Consider the following 20725-nt stretch of genomic DNA (forward strand, 5'->3'; position numbering starts at 1 on the left):
AGGCTCTGAACACCAGAGCAATAGAGGCCAAGATCTACCACACCAGACAAGACCCAAGGTGTAGGCTGTGCAAAGAGGCCCCTGAGACAGTCCAGCACATAACAGCAGGGTGTAAGATGCTAGCAGGGAAAGCATACATGGAACGTCATAACCAAGTGGCTGGCATAGTGTACAGGAACATCTGTGCAGAGTATGGACTGGAAGCCCCAAGTTCAAAGTGAGAAGCACCCCCTAAGGTGGCAGAGAACGGGCGAGCCAAGATCCTGTGGGACTTCCAGATCCAGACTGACAAGATGGTGATGGCGAACCAACCGGACATTGTGCTGGTGGACAAACAGCAGAAGAAGGCCGTTGTAGTGGATGTAGCAATACCAAGCGATGGCAACATCAGGAAAAAAGAACTTGAGAAGCTAGAGAAATACCAGGGCCTCAAAGAAGAGCTTGAGAAGGCCTGGAAAGTGAAGGCCTCGGTGGTGCCCGTGGTCATTGGGGCACTTGGGGCAGTGACCCCCAAACTGGAGGAGTGGCTACAGCAGATTCCAGGAACAACATCAGACATCTCAGTCCAGAAGAGTGCAGTGCTAGGAACAGCCGAAATACTGCGCAGAACCCTCAAGCTCCCAGGCCTCTGGTAGAGGACCCGAGCTTGGAGTGGGAGACCACCCGCGGAGGGTGAGAGGGGAATTTTTTTTTTTTTTTATATATATATAGCGCTACAGCCACGGCTTAATGATTGAAACCTAGCTAACAATGAGCCAAATTTTTAATCTACTCTTATTTTGGTCTTTGAATTGAAAATGCATTTTGAAAATAAAATGCGTGTGTGTTTCTGTGTGAATGTGTGCATTGTGTATTGTTGGAAAGTCAACTGCAAAGTAAATATTTTAATATTGTTTGATTTATTCATTTATTCTTTGAAACATTCCTTTGTTCTGTACAAAGTCTTGATTTTAATGAGCGTAATACTCAGTCATAGGCGTTAAAGCAATTGTACTAGTAAGGTTGCAATTTTGTATTTTGCACATTTTCCGGTTAACCATGGAAAGAAAATTAAAGAAACACATTTTCACTATAACAACCCCAGTGAGGAAGCTGATGATGTTTTGCTGTTGGCGCTCAATAAATCCCATGTGAAGGGAAAATAATTACACTATCGATGCAATATAAATTCATTGAAATAACAAATTAGGAACCTGAAGTGATGATTATGTTGTGTAATTGAACGTTTTTTCTTAATCCTATTACAAATTATACTGCCAAATGTTCTTGACAAAAGGTCCAAACTATCTAGGTTTGCTAGGTTGGTAGCTCCATTTGAAGTATCTTGATTATTAACTTTAAAGGGAAGATTTCTTTTTTCCATCAGAAACTATTTAATTGTTTAACGATAGCATTTGTGATTTACCTGTTACTATACAATATTAAAGATTACTATGTGTACCTTTCGAATCTACTAAATGACTGTTAATGTGATGTTTTCATGATCTGCAGTAATCTCAGTAAAACGTGAATCACTAGCTTGTTAACACAGCATGGGAGCAGAATGATTGATAAACTCTGGCTCATCTTCACCGACGACTCATGCTCCCTGTTATGGAATGTTGGATGGAAGTAATTTCAGCAGAAGTGGACAATTTTGTGCACTCTCTGTGTATTATGTCTACACTGCTTAGAAAACCTTCACCAATGTTTGCATTTTTGTAAATAACACACTTCCAAATGAAGGACCAAACATCAGTGGTGCTCTGACAGAGTAGGACGCGTAACACATGGCTTCCAGAAGGAACGACCATCTGCTCCTTCTTTTATATTCAACTGTGTTGTAAGTATATTTTGGGGGTGGGGGTGGGGGGACAAACACAAATTCACACGTTTGGAGTTCCTGAATACAAAAATGCTTCTGGATGTTTCCGTTACATATTTTCAAACATGTTATAATTATATTTGTGCGTTATTAAGAGCAGCAAGTGAAGCACAACTGTAACAAACCTCCTGTTATCCCCCTATGAATTCACAATACCTAAAGCCTTTTGTATTGCTTTCCTGTCTTAATAAGGTTGCAGCAGGCTCTTCTTGTTTGTTTGCCTTTACAGTTGAAGGAACAATTATTGTCCTACGGCAAAGTGTACAAGATGCTAATGAACCTGAGAACGAGATTACTTTTAAGACCTTACCAAATCATCAAATGTTCACTGTTATCCTAAAATAAATGAATTGTATCGTTTGGGGAGGGGGTATTAACAGAGATATAATACCCTTCAAGTTTCCCTTCAAAACCAAAAGCAGATATGGTTGAAGCTGCTGAAGTAACATAATCCAGCCATCATAATGTCATAACTACTCCACTACTTTAACCCAGCAACCAACACCTTTGCTTTCCATGACTTGTCAGACGCTGCTTCTCGTGTGAGTGGTGACGAGCTGTCATGCGCGTGACTAAATCATTTCAACATCCCACTGTTGGTTGGAGAAATCACTCAGCCATTGCATTCTGTAAAAACAACTTCAGGCAACAAGGTTTTGGAGAGACCAAGAGATGCAGAGAGGCTGTTTCCTTTTCAGTGGGACGTGTGCTTCATGCTTCTCCCAAAGCCTTTGCAAACAGCATGCACGCAAGTCTCACAGCTCCTTCTCTAGCCATTTGGAAATGAACTCGGTCACACGCACAGAAAGGGAATCTAAATTAGGTGTGACTAACAGCAAGAGGAGAATCCAAGATGGAATCCAAGGGTTTCCACTCACTGTTTTGCTGTTGTCTCATGGCTCTAAGGGTTTATATTCACATCCACTAGAGCATCCTCAGCTTGGTTTCACGTTCCAAACTCCATTAGCTGGAGGTTTAGGATCAGAAAAAGAAAACTGTCATCCGCTGGGCAAGGAGATGTGTTCTTTTGAAAGCAACTGGCACTGTATTTTGAGATAGTAACGCCTACATGATCTTGGCTCGAAGTACTCACTAGAGATGGTTTTCTAAAGCTTTCCAAGGACTAGATGTTCCAACTGTCCTGGGGCTTTAAAATGAAATATCATATTCAATTAACCTATAAGTTCAGTTTTGTTCAGCACAGGATGGTAAACTCTGATTTGGCTTGTGCTCCTTCTGGGGTGTGTTGGCGGCATTGGGATAGGCTTGATAGATGCGTAAATGAAACGCCAATGAATTATTCAAAGAAGATGTGTGTATATGTACTATATAGTATGTTTATGTATATATAAATATGTATCTTGTATACACACACAAGTGTGCATGTGTGTGTACTAATTATCAAATCCTTATTTCAATCATTAATACAAGGTCGATGGTGGTCTCGTGTGTTATTAATGTCACTGGCAATGTCAATATCAATGTTGATGCCGTTTGTTTTTTTCTCATGACTGCCCAAGAGTTCTCATGGGATTATGGTTTGCAGCACTGGTGAGCTTTAGTCTTCAATGATATAGTATGTTGGGAAAATAATTAGTTGTTACACAGTGTTCGGGTGTCTGAATGAGCATCTGTGTTGAAGAGCTTGTTGTACAATCTTGATGATGGAGACAACCTGTGCTCTTTTAATGGCCTCCTTTTTTTTTTTCTGGCAAACTCCAAGCAGTGCAGCAATCAATGGGAAATTATCTCAGCCAATCGATGATCCAGCTTTTTATACTTCACCCTCTTGCTAGCTCTCCTGCTGTCCTCCTGAGCCTTTCGCCTCCACGCCTCCCTCTCTTTGTCCCTCGGCACTTTCAAAACCATTAACGATATTCATCCGCACAGACAGACTGACCTTGCTCTTAAAATAATTGAATACATGCACCCGCTAGAGTAGCCTACTCCCGCCACAGGTTAGGTTGTTGTTCATGGTTTACAGATTTATGCCAAGTGTAAAATTAAAATGATAATCATAATAATGAAGTGTGGTTATTGTTGGCTATTCAGATGAATACAAACATACGTACATGACGTTAAAGTTCTCTCTAACTCTATTATTTGACTCTCCAGTGCTGTTCTTACAGCTCACAAGACTCAGGATGCAGTTGTGCAGAGAAATCCATTAATCTTTACTGAGGAAACTACTTGTCACCATAACCTTCACAATCTGAATCGTTAGTCATATTCAAAACCTTTACACTTTTAACATTAGATTATGCAACTAAATCAATTGAACTGCTCTTAACATTTCAATAGTGCACTCCATTTTGATACACCAATTGAAAACATGATTCGAAATTTTATGTGATGGCATTACAGCCTGATACCCTGAAAATTAGTGGTTAGCTTTGTCAGTATATAGTGTACAGTAGATGTAGTTTACCATGATACAAAATAACGTGACTGACCATCACAGTTGTTGTTTACTCTTATGCCATTTGTAATGTTGAGTGATTGGATTTCAAATGTACTAAGTGTACAATTTGACTAGTCTTACATTTCGAGAATCAGCTGGTTTGTTTTTGTTGATCTAACATTTCTCTCGAAACCGTAGCAATCTGAAATGTTTACAGAGGTAGACAGAGTCTGTTGGCAAGAAACAACTTGACTGCTTAACTGTCATTTTATTTTGCTGTTTGGTTTAAGTGGCAATGTGCCGATTCGCTCCATTGCAGGAATGTCTACTCGCGCATACACACCTTTTGTTCTTTTATAATAAAGTGGCTCGATTGAGTTAATGAGCTCTTATCATCTAATATTTATTCCCTCTCAGAGGCGTGAGTAGAATGATGCTCACACGTATCATTCCAGATTTGAGTCTTCCACTTAATAAGCATTTTCCTTCCGGCCGTTTTCCATTGAGGTATTTCCACAGCTAAGCAGCACTTAGTGGGAACAGACCACTTTGATTGACAGCCATTCACAAGGCTTGGAAATGGTGAGCAAAGAGCACTTCTCTCAGGCACCTTGTTTATTCTGCCGCTACGCACTGAGTCTGGCCATAATGTGACAACATGAAGTGAGAGCGCAAGTGAGAATCACCAACCTTGCCCATGCATTCACCCCCCGTCCCCCCCCCCCCCCTTGGGTCAGCCATGGTGAAAACAGCCAGCTAATGTCAGTGTTGGACAACAAAATGGCCGTGTTTCACAGTGATGCACTAGACGCTTATCGGACTGGACACTTAACCCCGGGGCCAAAACCGTTGATCCGGCAGCAGTGGTTGTTCACTCGGCAATAATGAGCCTACCTTTCAACGGCAAACTCGTAAGATTCTTCTTTTTGAAAGAATCTGCTATTTTCCTCCCGACAAATGTAGTAACGTTTTATCACCACGGCAATTGCCAAAGCAATGAAAGGGCTTTGCAGCGTTTAAAAGGCAATGTGCTTAACAGTTTGAGCAGGTGCACTTAACATATGCTCGGTGATGGTATCCTGGTCTGTTCATTCTTGACATAGACAGGATTATTGACCCACATATAGACTGTCGTGCTGACGTATGGATTGCACTAAAGCATCACCTTCCCACTATGAATTGCTTACTGCTATTCCAAATCATTTGCTGTAGTGCCCTAATTCACTGTTGGTGTCTTGATGTCTTGTTTTCCCTAAATTATCTTTGGCGGCCATGGCTCAGGCAGTATAGTGGGTCGTTCAGAAACCGGAGGGTCAATGGTTCGAAACCCAGTTCTTGGGCAAAGAGGCTTCACGCATCTTGCCTCAGGGACTACAGATGAAAAATAGGCCCTTGGCTAATTCTGCTGCATCTACAGAAATGCTCATTGATGTACACTGTCCCTGTCAAATAAACTAATAAAATAAATAAAAGCTTCACAACGAGAACAGTGTGAGCTTGTAACGGTCAATATGGCACTTAACTGTTTTTGTATAGTCAGTATATTTTTTGATGGATGACTCATATTTTTAAGGCATTTTCAAACAACCGCCCCGAGATTTCTCTCCACACTGGTTCTCATCACTCAGAATACTGAAAACATTTAAGGATTGTGAAGTGTAGTGATTGTGTGTGTGTGTCCATTTTGTGTTCACTTTACTAAAGATGTCCTGCCAGTTGTTGGGTGGAAGAAAATCATTTCACGGTGAATGAAAAGAAAAAACTGCTGATCAACCGCAAGCCTTTCTTTTAAATGCATTCATTGTAGTCGCTGTGCATGGGGCTTTCCCACTAAATAGTTTGATTAAACAGACACTGCCATGCTTCTTGTGAATGTTTTTGCACTCATTTATAATCTTTAGTAATCGCAGAGAGACTTCCATTAACACAATTCTTTTTTCTTATTTTGTATTCAAATTTGAATGGGAAAATGCAGTTTTGCAAAAATGTGCATGTTGTTTACACTCTAAATGCAAATGTACGTACATTATGGTTTCCTTTCATCAATATGCATTAAAGCAGGGGTGTCAAACTAATTTTTGTCGCAAGCTGCATCATAGTTTCCTTCAGAGGGCCAAAACAGTTCAAATATTTTCAAAAATGAATGGAAATACAAATTGGTAGCAATTACTCTATTTTTGAAAAGTGAACTCAATTTTTAATTTAGTATTGGCACATGAAGTTGATGCCCGATTTGCCTTTGCGGGCCACATAAAATGATGTGGCGGACCGTGTCTGGCCCCAGGCCTTGAGTTTGACACCTATGCAATAAAGCATTGACTTTTGATCAATGGAAGTGTTGTATATATACTGTACACGCAACAGTAGCTAAAGTGTGTTTATCCAACATTTTATACACAAACACAGTCAGATTAAGGTGTTTACAAGCATTTTAAAAGCAAGTCTGGTTTGCTTTAACACAATTGCCTGATATTGTCAAGTGTGTGTGTTGCTCTTTTTTTTGTAGTCTTACAGAAAACGCTCCAGTAACCAGGAAAGCTGAAAAAAAAAAAAAAAAAAAACTTAGCAGACCCTTGGTGGGAACCCATCTGCTTTATTGGCACGGCCTTTTGTTCTTCATTGAAGCGTGGCATTTAAAAGCATATCAAGTGTCTAACATTTAATCCCTCATAATTACCAATGTTAATTGTCAGTCACACCATGGCAAACAATCTCAAGTGTTTTCCGTAAAGATCATCTTGATAGTAGTGCAATTTAATATGCTGTAAGGCTTAGAAATATTTCAAGGTTCAATCAGTAGATTCGTTTTTTGATTGTTTCTATCCAAATGAGGGGGGCTGTCTTTGGACTTGTGATAGGAAGTCTTTCTTTCCGGTGTATTTTCGTACTGGATGTACATCTCTATAACCAGATTAAAGGACACCTTACTTTGCCGTCAACAAAGGCTGTATTCTAATCTCTTTCAGCCACGGATTAAAGAGTCTCGTTGGCCTTTTAGCTCTCGCTTTCTCTTTGCGTCCTGTCTCTCTCGGTGCTCCGCTCTCTCCCGTGTCTACCCAAGGCCGCCTCTAATCAGCAGGCCTTGAGCTCTCAGAAAGGTCACCCTGTCCCTTTGATGGTGTTTTGATTCATCTCTTCCTCTCCCCTTCCTCCCGCCCTTCCCTTTCACCCCTTTTCTCTTGCAGGGAAACTGGAGAGTCAATACCACCAGGGTGCCAAGAAGGGGCTGGTCGCTTCGGCCGCAGAGTGACGTCCCAACGAACGGAATGAGGAAGAATGAACCGACAAGCCACTGGTCTGTTTCACATCCAGTTCAGAATAATAGCAGTGTGTTTGAATAGCAGTAAAAGTTCAAAATCCTTACAATAACATTCTTATTTTAATGCATTGAAAATGTGATGGGAACATTGCATCTTCTATTCTAAGTCCAAACAAGAAAAGAGTGATTTTTTTCCCCCTGTAAAAAGACTTAAGAAAACTGACTTTTTTTTTTGCAAACTCAAAATATTTACTGATTAAACTGAACAATGCTTGGCTTCGCATATGCGTCCCCAAGGCTGAATTTTCACAATTCTTTTTTTTTTGGTTACCCAGGAAGCTCAAATTGTATTTGAGTCATGCCTGTATAAGGAGAAATGACCCATGGATTGGATTCTTGAATAAAAAAATGATGTACGTATTGAATATCTGGTGACTTAAGTGCAGCATGAACACACAGAAGAGAAAAATCCAGTCAATGCGAGCCTGACGTCATCAAAGTACCGTAAATTCCGGACTATAAGCCGCGCCTTTTTTCCAAAATTTTGAACCCTGCGGTTTATAGTCAGGTACGGCTTATAAAAGGATTTTTTTTCGTGATTTTTGTGATGACTTGATCACTTTTATACACTGCGGTATCTTGAAGAAAAAAACAACAACAAAAATACTATTTTGAAACACTACTATGGCTGCTGCTTATTCTGGCTGTGTTGCTTGTGACTATTATGAGCTTTAGTAGGAATGCACGCTAGGTGACCTGTGTCAAAGGGCTCTAAACCCTTCGTCACAGGCAATGTTTAGAAAGACATGTTAAAGTATGTTATTAAAACTTTAAAAAGGCTTTCTGTGAACGGTCTTTCTTTGTAAAAAAAACGCGTGTGCACGTGCGGCTTATAGTCCGGTGCGGTTTATATAAGAAAAAAACTAAAATATCCCCCAATTTTAGCTGGTGCGGTTTATAGTCCGGTACGGCTTATAGACCGGAATTTACTGTAGATCGATTGGTGACGTTCACCTATGTATGCTCAAACAACATAAAAAAAAAACACATGAAACTATCCCTTTAAATGTGCTCGTACTCTGTCAAAAACTGAAATGGCACGTAGACCCGCAATGTCGAACCAGCCTGAAAAGGGTAAGGAATTGTGAAATGGAGTTTGTTGATCGTGATCATGAATGGATATTGCACAATTATTCTGAATGTAACAGTATCTTTAATACCAGTAAACCTTGAGTTTATTTTGCTCACTTTTCTCCCTTATCAGATTTCTAAAGTAGTATCTTAAAAAGAGACTGCAGAGGAGCAACTACTGGCGGATTGAGACATAAAAAGAAATGCCCAGCCTATCATTACCCTCCTAGCACCTACGGCCACGTTTAGACCGACAATAGTTTGGAAGTAAAAACACAGCCTACTCATTTATTTCAGACCGAGAGACAATTACTTCAGCACAGTAGGGGTGATTATGCGGAGGGCTTTGGCAAGAGAGGCAGGGTCATCCAAGCACAATCCAAATGGCTTGCATTTCTTTCCCACAGAGCGGCAATGTACAGCAAGCCTTAATCACTTTCCTTTGTTTGCCCATTTGAGGTACAAAAGCGTGCATTGTGTGAAACACAGTTTGGATCATTTTGTTAAGCCACAGTGAAAGCTATCCTCACGCTCATGAGCACTTTCATTCCAACAAGAATAAACAAACTGTGAAAAACACTCAGACTCATGCTTTTTTTTTTTTTATGCCCTTCAATGGTATTTTATCTTGTCGTCGTACGTGTACCAACACGCCCTGCGTAAGATAACTCCAGAAGATTTTGTTACATGTTCAGTCTAAACACTGCCACGCAGCATGTTCATCATGCTCTGATACTGCCCGGGGCACATATGTCATCTTTTTATTATTTCCTTGTGTGAATTTATCTTTGTTGGATTCGTATGTAAACCATGACATTACTAGTACGTGGTATGTACAGTATGCATTTTCGTATGCAGGAGTAGCACAATAGGCATCATTGAACATTTGTCGTTTACTAAAGAAAAAATAATAAGATATTTTATCATACAACCTTAAAACTGCTGGGTTGTTTTTAAAATTGACCCAAACTCCTGAGTAGGTCAACATTTGAACCCAAATCGGCTTGTTTTTATCGTGGCCTTTTTAAGGGTGTATTGCACATTGTTAACATCATACTGAACTCTATTTGGCACCTGACTGAAGGAAATTGAAGTTAAGATATTTTTTCCATTTTCAGGATCGTTGGTAGATTGTAAAAGGAAGAGCCTTTTAGTCTGAAGTGACCTGTAACTTTCATATAAATGGAAAATCAGGTCTTTGTTTACTTGACAATTGGCTTTTGCAACCTGATTCTTGCACGCGCATACCAATGATGATGCTGAAGTATTCATACAAGGCCTTTAGTTGGCCGTTGGCTGCTGTTGGAATGCAACCTTGCATAGGAAAGAACAGAACTAAATATCAGATTTGGGGAATTTTTTTAAGCAATGTAGAAATTCCAGTTTTAATTGTAGCAGAAAGAGCAGCTGTATGTGTGTAAACTGTACATGCAGTAATTTTCGGACTATAAGTCGCATTTATTTTCATAGTTTGGGCGGGGGGGGGCGACTTATACTCAGGAGCGACTTATATACATATATATGTTTTTTTTTTTCCACTTTTTTGGGCATTTTATGGCTGGTGCGACTTATACTCCGGTGCGATTTATAGTCCGAAAATTACGGTACATAAATTACAGATATTCATACAGTTGAGAATGAGTAATGTATATGTAAAATTGAGATTCTACGTATGGTAGAGTAGATTTACTGTACTATGCTTGTGTATGCAATAAATATAAATATAATAAATATATACATAAGCAGTTGAGAATAAAATAAACACCAGCAACACCATCAGGGGTGCGCCTGAATTCTAATATGCATGGGTCAATATCACTTTAGTGCCTTTGGGTGTCCTCATTGGAATCACTCAGTCATCATAAATGTAGCAGAATAATGAAACTCTCAGGTCTTATTATAAGTGGCCAAACAGTTTCACACATAACAGTGCAATGTATGTTTTGTGATATTTATCTTACTGTGGAGGATGTCAAGCTTAACCCAGTCATTGTGAAATACAAATGGATTTAAAAAAAAAAAAAGTTTTACAAATTTAATATATGTTTGTTAAAAAGTGGCTTGCTAGCTGAATCACTATTGAGCACATTAATTGCTGACGTTCACACTATTGTTGTCCACCCTGCCAACGAGCGTGCATATTTTGTAGTTTGCTTTATGCATTGTGCCCAAGCACACCCTCTTCCAAATGTGCCAAGTATACCGTGCTTACGTGCAAACTAGTCAAACATGCTCTAAAATGTGGCTCACTTATCTTACACAGACAATGGTGCCTCTCTTTTGTGGATATCCAAGCCGGTGAAGAAAAATATTCTTGAAAATGATCATCTACTACTTTTTGACAAGTTGTTTTACTTTTGATGCTTCATATGAATAGTATCTAAATTATTAAAATATTTCAATAATGTATTCTAAATTGATTTGCACTGAGGACTCACTGGTTTATTTATTTATTGCACCTTGGTATTTTGAGATTAAGCCAACAAAAATGTATCTTGATGATGAAACACGAGGGGAATGCGTAGTGAAATGGAGAAGTTAGTAAACAATCATGGCATATTTGCAAATTATTTGGAGGATTACTAAAACTGTAAGGCCGATTTGGTGATGCATTTTATTTTTGCAAGCGCCTGTGTCAAACTCAAGGCCCGGGGGCCAGATACGGCCCGCCACATCATTTTATGTGGCCCGCGAAGACAAATTGTGCATCAAATTTGTGTGTCATGACTAGAATTGCAAATTGTCTTCACTTTTAATAATAACTTTTGTTTTAAATATTTGACCAGTTTTTACTCGTCTGATTTGAAAACGAGTTATTTGTCAGTTTGTTTTGTAGCTTTTACTGTATATAATATGAGGGGCTCATACATTTATTCAGGTTGACAGTCATAATGGCCCTCCGAAAGAAACTATGACTACAATGCTGCCCGCAAAAAAATTGAGTTTGACACCCCTGCTCTAAAGTCTTGGAAAGCGATTAAGATCAATGTCGTGGATTTGCATCGATATTACAGGAACTCTCATTTGTACAATTTGTGGATCGATGTTGTTTTGTTCTCACGGGTAGCTGATGGGATATGAGCTGTTCATATTACACCGAGCGATATAACCGCCTTCGCTGAGGGGATGCTGGGCAGTCATGGTTGTCTCTTTATGGCTCATTCACACACTATTGGGGCTTCCAGCTGTACAATAGCCAATATGTATTGTTTCTTACTTGTCACCGATAAGACTTCAATCCACCAAAGAAATAATAGCAAGAGTCAAGTGTGACAGCAGAATAAGGTGTTTGGCACGGACGTTGAAGATTTGGCTCACTTGACATGGCCGCAACACAGTTATGCGGCTTATCCCACAAATGTGTGTTTCTTATGAACGGCAAGTCAATTACAAGATTGCATGAAAGCATTTTTCCACATGAAGTCAAGCTTGTTGGACTTAAAGTGTAATTCATCATTTAGACATTATAATTTTTTTTCCAGCACTGGGCTTTTGAGAACCTTTATTACAACTGAATAATCTAGTTCAATGACTGGTGGTTTTTTTTTTTCAACATTTTACCTGCTCTTGCGTTGCGGGTTCCTCCCCAGCGTGTTGAGTGGCACTCCCGACTAAGCCTCTTCTTGAGGGCGTATTTCATCATAGTGAATGAATCACCAACAGATTCACACACACGGTCATTCTGGCTTGATGTGTTTCTCGCTGCCTTGGCATTGTAAATCGCTGTTGATTATCTCCGATTTACTCTTGTTTGAGTTGCAGATTAGCTACAACTCCTCGCTCCACGCCATTCGGCGTCCAAACACAAGCCCTGCCGGTAATCTCCCTCCGAGAGTCTCTTTTGTGAAGTTTCTCCCATAGAATTACTTTTTTTCCCCACTGCAGAGGCTGCTTAAGAATTTCCTAAATTCAACCCCCAGTGAATGAACGATGACAGCTCATTGCCCTGTGGGTGGCCTTTTCTTCTGTCCCCCACATCAGGGACATTCCTCTGGATGAGAGCAGACATCCAAGTTCACATAAACAAGGTCTCTGTGCTGCTCGGCGGAACAATTAAGCACATGCGCTCTCATTTTTTTCTGAACAAATAGCGCAAGCCTCATGTGCTGTTGGTTTTTCACGCACAAAGGATAATATGAGCCACTTCATGTAGAACTAATACGGTGTGGAATAGATTGACTACCATGGGAACATAGATATCATTTGCAAATCTGATATCATAGCCCAGCTGTTGGAATGTTATTGCACAAAAAAAAGACTATTGATGCAATGTATTTCTTTTTAATCCTTGAGTAAAGAAAGTTTGCTTTCTTTTTACTTATTCAAATCTGTTCCCTTCAGACTGTAGACATAGCTAATGTTGATAGACTGCAATTCATTTTTTAATTCAACTTAATCCACCTTAGAGAAATAAAGTGCAGGAAAATGTTCTTATAATGCCGGTGCCGCCATGTTTTAATTCCGTCCACTACGTCGTATATATTCTTGATTTGGGTTTTTACAAGTCGCCTGGTGTAATTTCCTGGAGCGGAGCCTTTTGTGTGTTCACTAAAGGCTGATTGAACTAAGAGGGCAGTGACTGTCCCATCCCCCACCGCCGCAGGCAGGCAGGCAGACAGGGAGGGGGAATTAGGATTTGGAGGTCTTTGGGAGAGGTGGTGGCAGGCAGTCAGGCAGGCAGCAGAACAATACAAACTGGAGACTTCTTTTGGATCATCCATCTCATAATATGTCACAGAGGGATGGGTGTACAAAGGAAATATTTAGGGAAGGAAATTGTCCCTCTTTGGTTCACTGATGATAGAGTAACAACATGATATTAAGACCAGAATTATTCATGTCCTACCCTAATGGTGAGTGACTCTCAAGTGGGAAGTGAATTTCTATCTGCTGAATCTATTAGCAGTTACGAGAAACGCTGCAAGAAGCCTTTTTAGAGTTGCACTTGTCTTATTTGAGGACTTTTAAATTATACGCCGGCTGAAATAAAGTTTTTCTTCAATAGTTACTTCTGTCAACGTTGTGTTAAGCGATATTAGATTGATATCGCATATCAGTCAAAGATTTTTTAAATACATTTTGATTGACACTCTTACTCTTATACAACATTTTAAAGGAAACACAATCTTTTGCACCATTCTAATGTAAATTCAAACATAATCAAGAGCACTTTTTTCTGTTTTTAATTTAGATCTAGTGTTGGCTCGTGAGTGAACGATGCCGACATTTGTTATTTTGGGGGACACCAACTCATATAACAACATAAAACACATATTGTCATATAAAGCAGTTAACCAAATGTCTGATTTTTATGTTTTAATTGGCGAATATAAAAACAAGGAATAAAACACCAGACAAGTTTTAACATAAATGTTTGTTTAAAAATAATAATAATAATAATATTATTAACAGTAAGTTTCAAACCAGCAATCTAATGTAAAATTGCAGTAAATATATTGGATACCAATATTTAGGAATATATGTGCATGTCACTTAGTTAAATAGACCAAACTCTATGAGGAGAGATTTGTCAAAAATCTTACCAGAGAGGAAAATAGTGTGCTGTGAAGCACATTTTCGAAAAAAAGAAAAAGTCGATGATCCAAAAATGAAAACCAGTTGGTCCTTCATTATTAAGTGGAAATGTGTGTGTATTCACAATTGTTCTTTTAAGAGGCAAAAAAAAGCCCCATATTTTTAACAAATGATGTGACAATTTGTGAGAATTCTCAGATGGAAATATTCCATAGCTGCAGCCCTAGTACAATACAGCAAACATTTCCTAACATCCTCTGTGCAATGTACAATTCAGACATTCTCACTCGTCAAGTGCTTGACGGCATGCTGCTTTGCTTAGACCGGAGGTCTAAGTCGGGCCCCATCTGGGAGGGGGAAGCACATGTACGTTTGAATGTGGTTGTCCCTCAAGGCAAGACACGGATGCGGCTTTGTGTTCTCTTCTTATAAGGATCTGTTAGCGCTCAATAACCAGCCAACCGAAATGGGAACATTTCATCTTTTCGCCATTTCCTTCTCGTTAGAGGAAACTGTTCAATTAAAAATGGATTTCCCATTACAAATAGCTTACATACATCTGCATTTTCAAAGAGTCGCTGCCGAGAGATTGATTTGCTCCGCGACCCTTTGACCTCGCTGAATGAGGTGCGACCTGTAACAACTATAACAACACGTAGTAGGAAGTTACACAAAAAACAGAGCTAGCTTAGAGCCCTTCACGCGTGTTTTTAAGAGCGGGCGCCGAGTCACATCCACGCGTTGTAAACAAATAGAAAGAGCCAATAGTCTTGTAACATGATCCATGATAAAGAGAGTCCCTCGAGCTCGCGCCATTAGAATCTAATGTGTGTCCACACCAGCCCCTCCCAAGGGCGCCTCCTGCTCAGTGTTTCAACACCACAAGACAGTTCAGATGATAGTTTGCCTTCAAGGGCTTCTCTGTCAGGAGGGCTAAAGGACTGAACACAGTTATTTGTCAAGCTTTACTCCCTTGAAGATGTAAAAGACCTTCTTCCATTTTGCTGTTTTCTTACCAGATAGAAGCTGTAGCAGATTCATAACAAGATTAGTCTAGATTACCATTGGCCTATTGCGATCTGAGAGACGATAAATGTAAAGTTTGCCACAAGATAATGACAATGCGGTCGCCTCGCCTCGACCGTTATGTGTAACCATAAAGAGCGATTTGGCCAAATGATTGAAGCAACAAATGTTTTGTAACAACCGCCATGAAAACTGTTTTTCTCTTCCTAATTGGGTGAAAAAAATGGAAGCCGGGTCAATAGAAATACAGCGTGGAGCCGAAATGGTAATTCTCTTAGCAGACGATTGGCAAGAATTATGTGGGCAGATAAAAACCAAATAACTAACTACAAGTGACGGTTTTGTGTAACTTCAACTTCCTGTGCAGAGGGTTTTATGCTTTTCCTTCATCATCGCAATTTATTGTAATTCTTCATCCTTGGCGTACTTTGATGAACGTGATTCAAACACTTTTGGAACCGCTTTGAATTGTGAAATAAAATGCAGACCGTCTCTTTGAAAGATGATGGGTGACACACATTTCCTTCCAACCAGACTTCCTTGATTCTTACCACCTCCCTAATTTCTCCTGACCTTCTTTTGTGGTTTTAACCTGCAGTGTCACTTGACAAATAGTGCTCAGAATTATGCCCAAAAATGTCCCCCCTATGGTTATTATTTTCAGAACTACGGTATAATACGGTACAATTTATCACAAGGAGTGCACGAGGGTCGCTACCTAATTTCGCTGCGATCGATCAAATAGATTGCTGCGACATCCCTCTCACGACCATAAATATGAACCTGCTGGTGGTGCTAGCGTTGTCATTAAGGTTAAACCCTGTGGGAGCCATCAGTCTCTGTACGCTCCCATCCCCAGAGCTCCACTCCATAGAGAAGAGGAAGGCAAACGTGAATAACAACAAAGAGGTACAGATCAGCAGAAATGGCCCTTCTACCTATCAATCAGGGAAGGGAGGATCAATTGGATTTGGTGAGCCACTTGAAATCATATATAATTACGCTGCAGTACGGGCTGTCTGGCTGGCTGCAATGCGCCCAATGTGCGACAATGTTTGACACGGAGCTTTAATTGTGAGTGTGTGGCGGTGAACACGACTGTTTCGGATCTGTCCAAGAGCTTTACAGCGTCTTTTATGGAGTAATGGAAAGATGATCGTGCACAAATCAAGGCGGCCCTTGTGAGATTCCACATGGCTGGGCTGATTGGGTCTTTGGAGCTGATGGAAAACACATGTCTTCCACAGAGCCTGTTCCCTTCACTTTGTAGTCGGCGTGACTCTTGGAAAGGGCTTCGGAGGGCCGGCCACCACCTCAAATGTGTCCCCTGCAGTCCTACTAGCCACTGACTGTTACTTAGCCCTCCATTGGAGGCTGCCAATTCCCTCGGGAAGGCATGAGTGTGCCTGCCAGCAGGAATGCATTTGAGGCAATCGAGCAAGATGGAGGATGGTGAGGAGCTGCTGCTGCTGCTGCTGCCGCCGCCGCCGCTTCCCCCTCTGTGTGAAAATGAGTCCATTAATTCAACCCCAGTCCCTCCTCCTCCTCCCCGTCGTCTTTGCCAGTCCTCTCTGTGCCTGTTGTCTGTGTTTGTTAGCAAGATGATTCCCTCTGTCATGTCAAAGGCAACATTATCATATTCTTGTTGCCTGGGAAACCAGTGCTGAGAGAGACAACGACTTAAAGCCTCACTGGTGTTTGAAGCTGCTGGAACATGAAAGGTTATTCATGGTGTTGCCAGAATTGGAGGTCTGACATATCTGAAAGGCTCTTATTCGGAGAAGATCACCGTTTCATGAGAAACTCCCTCTTGGATTTGCTTCAATTGGATTCGCTGTGCTAATATTGAAGCAAGGGTTTACAGAGTCAAAAAGGAATGTTTGTCCTATACAATGAAACAAAAATACATGTGTCATATGTCAAAGAAACTGTTTTTTGGGTTTTTTTGCCAATAGTAATCACTATACAGATGGTCGGGTTGGTTCCATTGGCGGCAACAACCTCAATTTGTTGGATTATGCTGGAGGCTATCACTAGCTTTCTCGACCACGATAGTTACGTTTTATTATAGTAAATATTTGCATGTACCACGTGATGATGTATTCGTACATATATTCGTACTGATATTATTATTATTCAATATATTATATTCCTAGTTTTAACTTTGAGTAGGTACGTGACACTGCCCTGTTTTGACATTTGTTCAAAAAAGTATATTTTTGAGAAATTCTGTCGCCTCATTTTTCATTTAATGAATTTCAGTATTCCGATTATTATTCCACACATAGACGGCAGGATAAATCATCTTTGACCACCCAAATAGCTCGCCGCAATACTACATCGACTCATACAACATAATTTTGAGGTATTTGGTGACATGCTGACAAAGTTTTGTCAGATTCTTTCATTGCAGGAGAACATTTATACACTGCAGTACAAGAACCTTGAAATACTTAACATATTGACAAAATTAGAACACAGTTTTGTTCCTTTATTCCATCTCTCTTCCAGTGACATTGGATTTGCTGGAATTGAAAAGGATTTAAATTTTCTTGTCACATCCTCACAATTACCGATGCACTTAATCCCAGTGCTTCACAATTACAGGTAAATATTATATTAGCAGTCTCTCTCTCTCTCTCTCTCTCTCTCTCTCTCTCTCTCTCTCTCTCTCTCTCTCTCTCTCTCTCTCTCTCTCTCTCTCTCTCTCTCTCTCTCTCTCTCTCTCTCTCTCTCTCTCTCTCTCTCTCTCTCTCTCTCTCTCTCTCTCTCTCTCTCTCTCTCTCTCATCGACAGCGGGCAACAGCGCATCCATGTACCGTAAATTCCGGACTATAAACCGCACCAGCTAAAATTGGGTGATATTTTAGTTTTTTTCTTATATAAGCCGCACCGGACTATAAGCCGCACGTGCACACGCGTTTTTTTTTTTTACAAAGAAAGACCGTTCACAGAAAGCCTTTTTAAAGTTTTAATAACATACTTTAACATGTCTTTCTAAACATTGCCTGTGACGGAGGGTTTAGAGCCCTTTGACGCAGGTCACCTCGCATGCATTCCTCAGCCAGAATAAGCAGCAGCCATAGTAGTGTTTCAAAATAGTATTTTTGTTGTTGTTTTTTACTTCAAGATACCGCACTGTATAAAAGTGATCAAGTCATCACAAAAATCACGAAAAAAAATCCTTATATAAGCCGCATTTTGGGAAAAAAGGCGCGGCTTATAGTCCAGAATTTACGGTAATCATTTTATCTGTTCAAATGAAATTACTACATTCTTTTTGACTGACATTTCAGATAGTTCAACTATATGGCTGTAAACTTTTCTTGATCGCTCAAATGAAATTGGGTTTGTTTCCAAATGGAAGTACGTTTAACCAAATGGTTAAAAAGTGCTTTTGATGCTTGGTTGCGGTGTGACCTGCGACTCTTCCTTCTCTACTGATCCAATTCCGGGTGTTCCATGAGTTCAATCCGTGTGGAGTTTGTTTCCAGGTGTTCCAGGCGTCTCCTTCTGTTGCCTCCGCTGTTGCTGCTGCTGCTGCTTGGCTACATTATATCAGTTCCCACACGAAGAGCCGCTACGCTGTTTCACGCTCAAACGGCAAATACGGAGGAATTAACCCGAGTGGAAAGCAATTGGCTTTGGGATTACATTGGCCGAGGGTCGCGGGAGAGGAGCGGGCTTGTCGTTGGTCTGCCGGCTGCACCTCGAACATGTCCTCTCCCCCCGGGCTCGGTCGTCTTCGTTGTTGACGCAAACGTTATCTCCACTTGAGATGGCACAAGTCCAGTGAATCGCTGGCCTCCCCTCCTCTCTCCTGTGCTGGATGTCTTTGGGGATTGCGCTGCCACTGCTGTCGACTGCTTCGGCTTTTTCTTGAGCTGCATTTCAAAAGCTGTTACTCTGACTTGTACTTTTTTTTTTTGGCGGAGTGGCCTTCACAATGGAACAACGAGGACCAGGAATACGCATGACTAGCTAAGTCAGTAAGTTGATCTTCCCTTTATTATTATGACTGTTAGCCCAGGGTTGGCTAGCTTGGGAGCACATAGCCAACACAGCATGCCGCAGAGAGTAAGCTAATGTAGCTGAGACTGAGCTCATTGTTTCAGTCTACTCCTCGTCAGATGAGCTTATCACAGCCAACTGAACTCCCTTGAAGTTCAGCACTTGGAAACACGCTTAAGTATTAAAGATATTCACGCTCTACTGACGAACGATCAACCTCACACAGTAGAGCACTTGGAGTACTGTAAGTCAAGTAAACAAGTGGTACATCATTTGATGTGATTTGTCGAATAAACATTGAAGTGTAAATCCTGCTCGTGTCTGACATGTACAAACAAACTCATGCGGCTTCTTAAATAGTGTTCCAGGTACCCCAAGGGGTCCTATAATAGTTTTCGAGAACATCCCGAAGGGAAAGAATACCGTGAACGGTGTCCCTATCGAGGGTATTTCCCCATTTGATTATGTTGCTGTCAACAGGAGTAGGTGCAGTGTTTCAGTTCGGTAGTAAATCTCGAGTAGCACTCCTAGGAGATAAAGATAACACCATGGTTACCAGCTTTTTTCCCCCCAAAGCAGATTGCTTGCATGTTGCAAATGGTTTGTTTATAACTTGTCTGTTTTACTCCAAGTACACAAGCATCAGTTAAACCAATATGGCTGCTCCTGTGTCATTGGGTACTTGGTATTTTGGGGTGATTACTAAGCGGCTTAATCATCTAGAGGTTTACATGCCTGCCAAATGGTCTTTCTTGCTGGAGAGTCAACATAAGGTTGTCAATGTTCCCTCTAATTTTTCATGGGTCTGGGCATAGATCCCTGAGCACACCCGAGGACCACTGTGAGCAACATCAGATGTGCACGCTGTGGCCACACACCAGTGTCCCACCTGTTCAAAAACCTTGGATTGTAGCAACTTACATGGCTTATTAAAAAAGAATCACCTTACAGCAGCAATTCTCAGGAGTTTACGTTTGATATAAGCAATTTTGCCTACTTAAAATGAAAAGTATAGATGTGTAGTATGTTAAAGTGGAAGTCCACTCCAAAATGTTCTATGCAGCTCAACTGGTTGAAACTGTTGTGGTTAATGTTTTGTTTTATGGAATATTAAGTAAACAAGTCAAATCCACCTGGTTTTATTCTTCGTAGGGGCTGGCCATTTTGCCACTTGGTGTCGACTGAAAATGACATCATAGTTGCCAGGGCTCAGGTCACTACCAATCACGGCTCACCAGTTTTCAGAAGATGAGCCGTGATTGGTTGTGACCTGAGACCTGGCAACTGTGATGTCATTTTCAGTCGCCAGCAAGTGGCAAAATGGCCAGCCCCTACGAAGGATAAACTGGGTGAATTTGACTCATATTCCATAAAAACATTTTTAATCAGAATGTCATGTTTAGATTAGTGGGGGCCCACACAACAAATTATTATAAAGAAAATTTTGGGGTTAACGTCCACTTTAAATGATACCCTCACAAACATAACTCTCATTACA

The 20725-nt window shown here is 40.6% G+C and overlaps 1 protein-coding gene across 3 annotated transcripts in view; it reads left to right on the plus strand.

The window, feature by feature from the left end:
- The window catches only part of trip4 (thyroid hormone receptor interactor 4), an 84879-nt gene that overhangs the window by 45286 nt on the left and 18868 nt on the right, over window positions 1-20725 (plus strand). For 2 of the 3 annotated variants that reach the window (XM_061275905.1, XM_061275906.1), the window contains one exon: window positions 7451-8631. The exons of the other annotated variant lie outside the window; for it this stretch is intronic. In XM_061275905.1, coding sequence (XP_061131889.1) covers window positions 7451-7515 — 65 coding nt within the window. In that variant the 3' untranslated portion in view covers window positions 7516-8631. Of the gene's footprint in view, window positions 1-7450; window positions 8632-20725 lie in introns of those variants that run through there. 3 annotated transcript variants of the gene reach the window in all.

This window comes from Syngnathus typhle, linkage group LG4 (assembly GCF_033458585.1).
Source record: "Syngnathus typhle isolate RoL2023-S1 ecotype Sweden linkage group LG4, RoL_Styp_1.0, whole genome shotgun sequence".
In the NCBI taxonomy this organism is placed as follows: Eukaryota; Metazoa; Chordata; class Actinopteri; order Syngnathiformes; family Syngnathidae; genus Syngnathus; species Syngnathus typhle.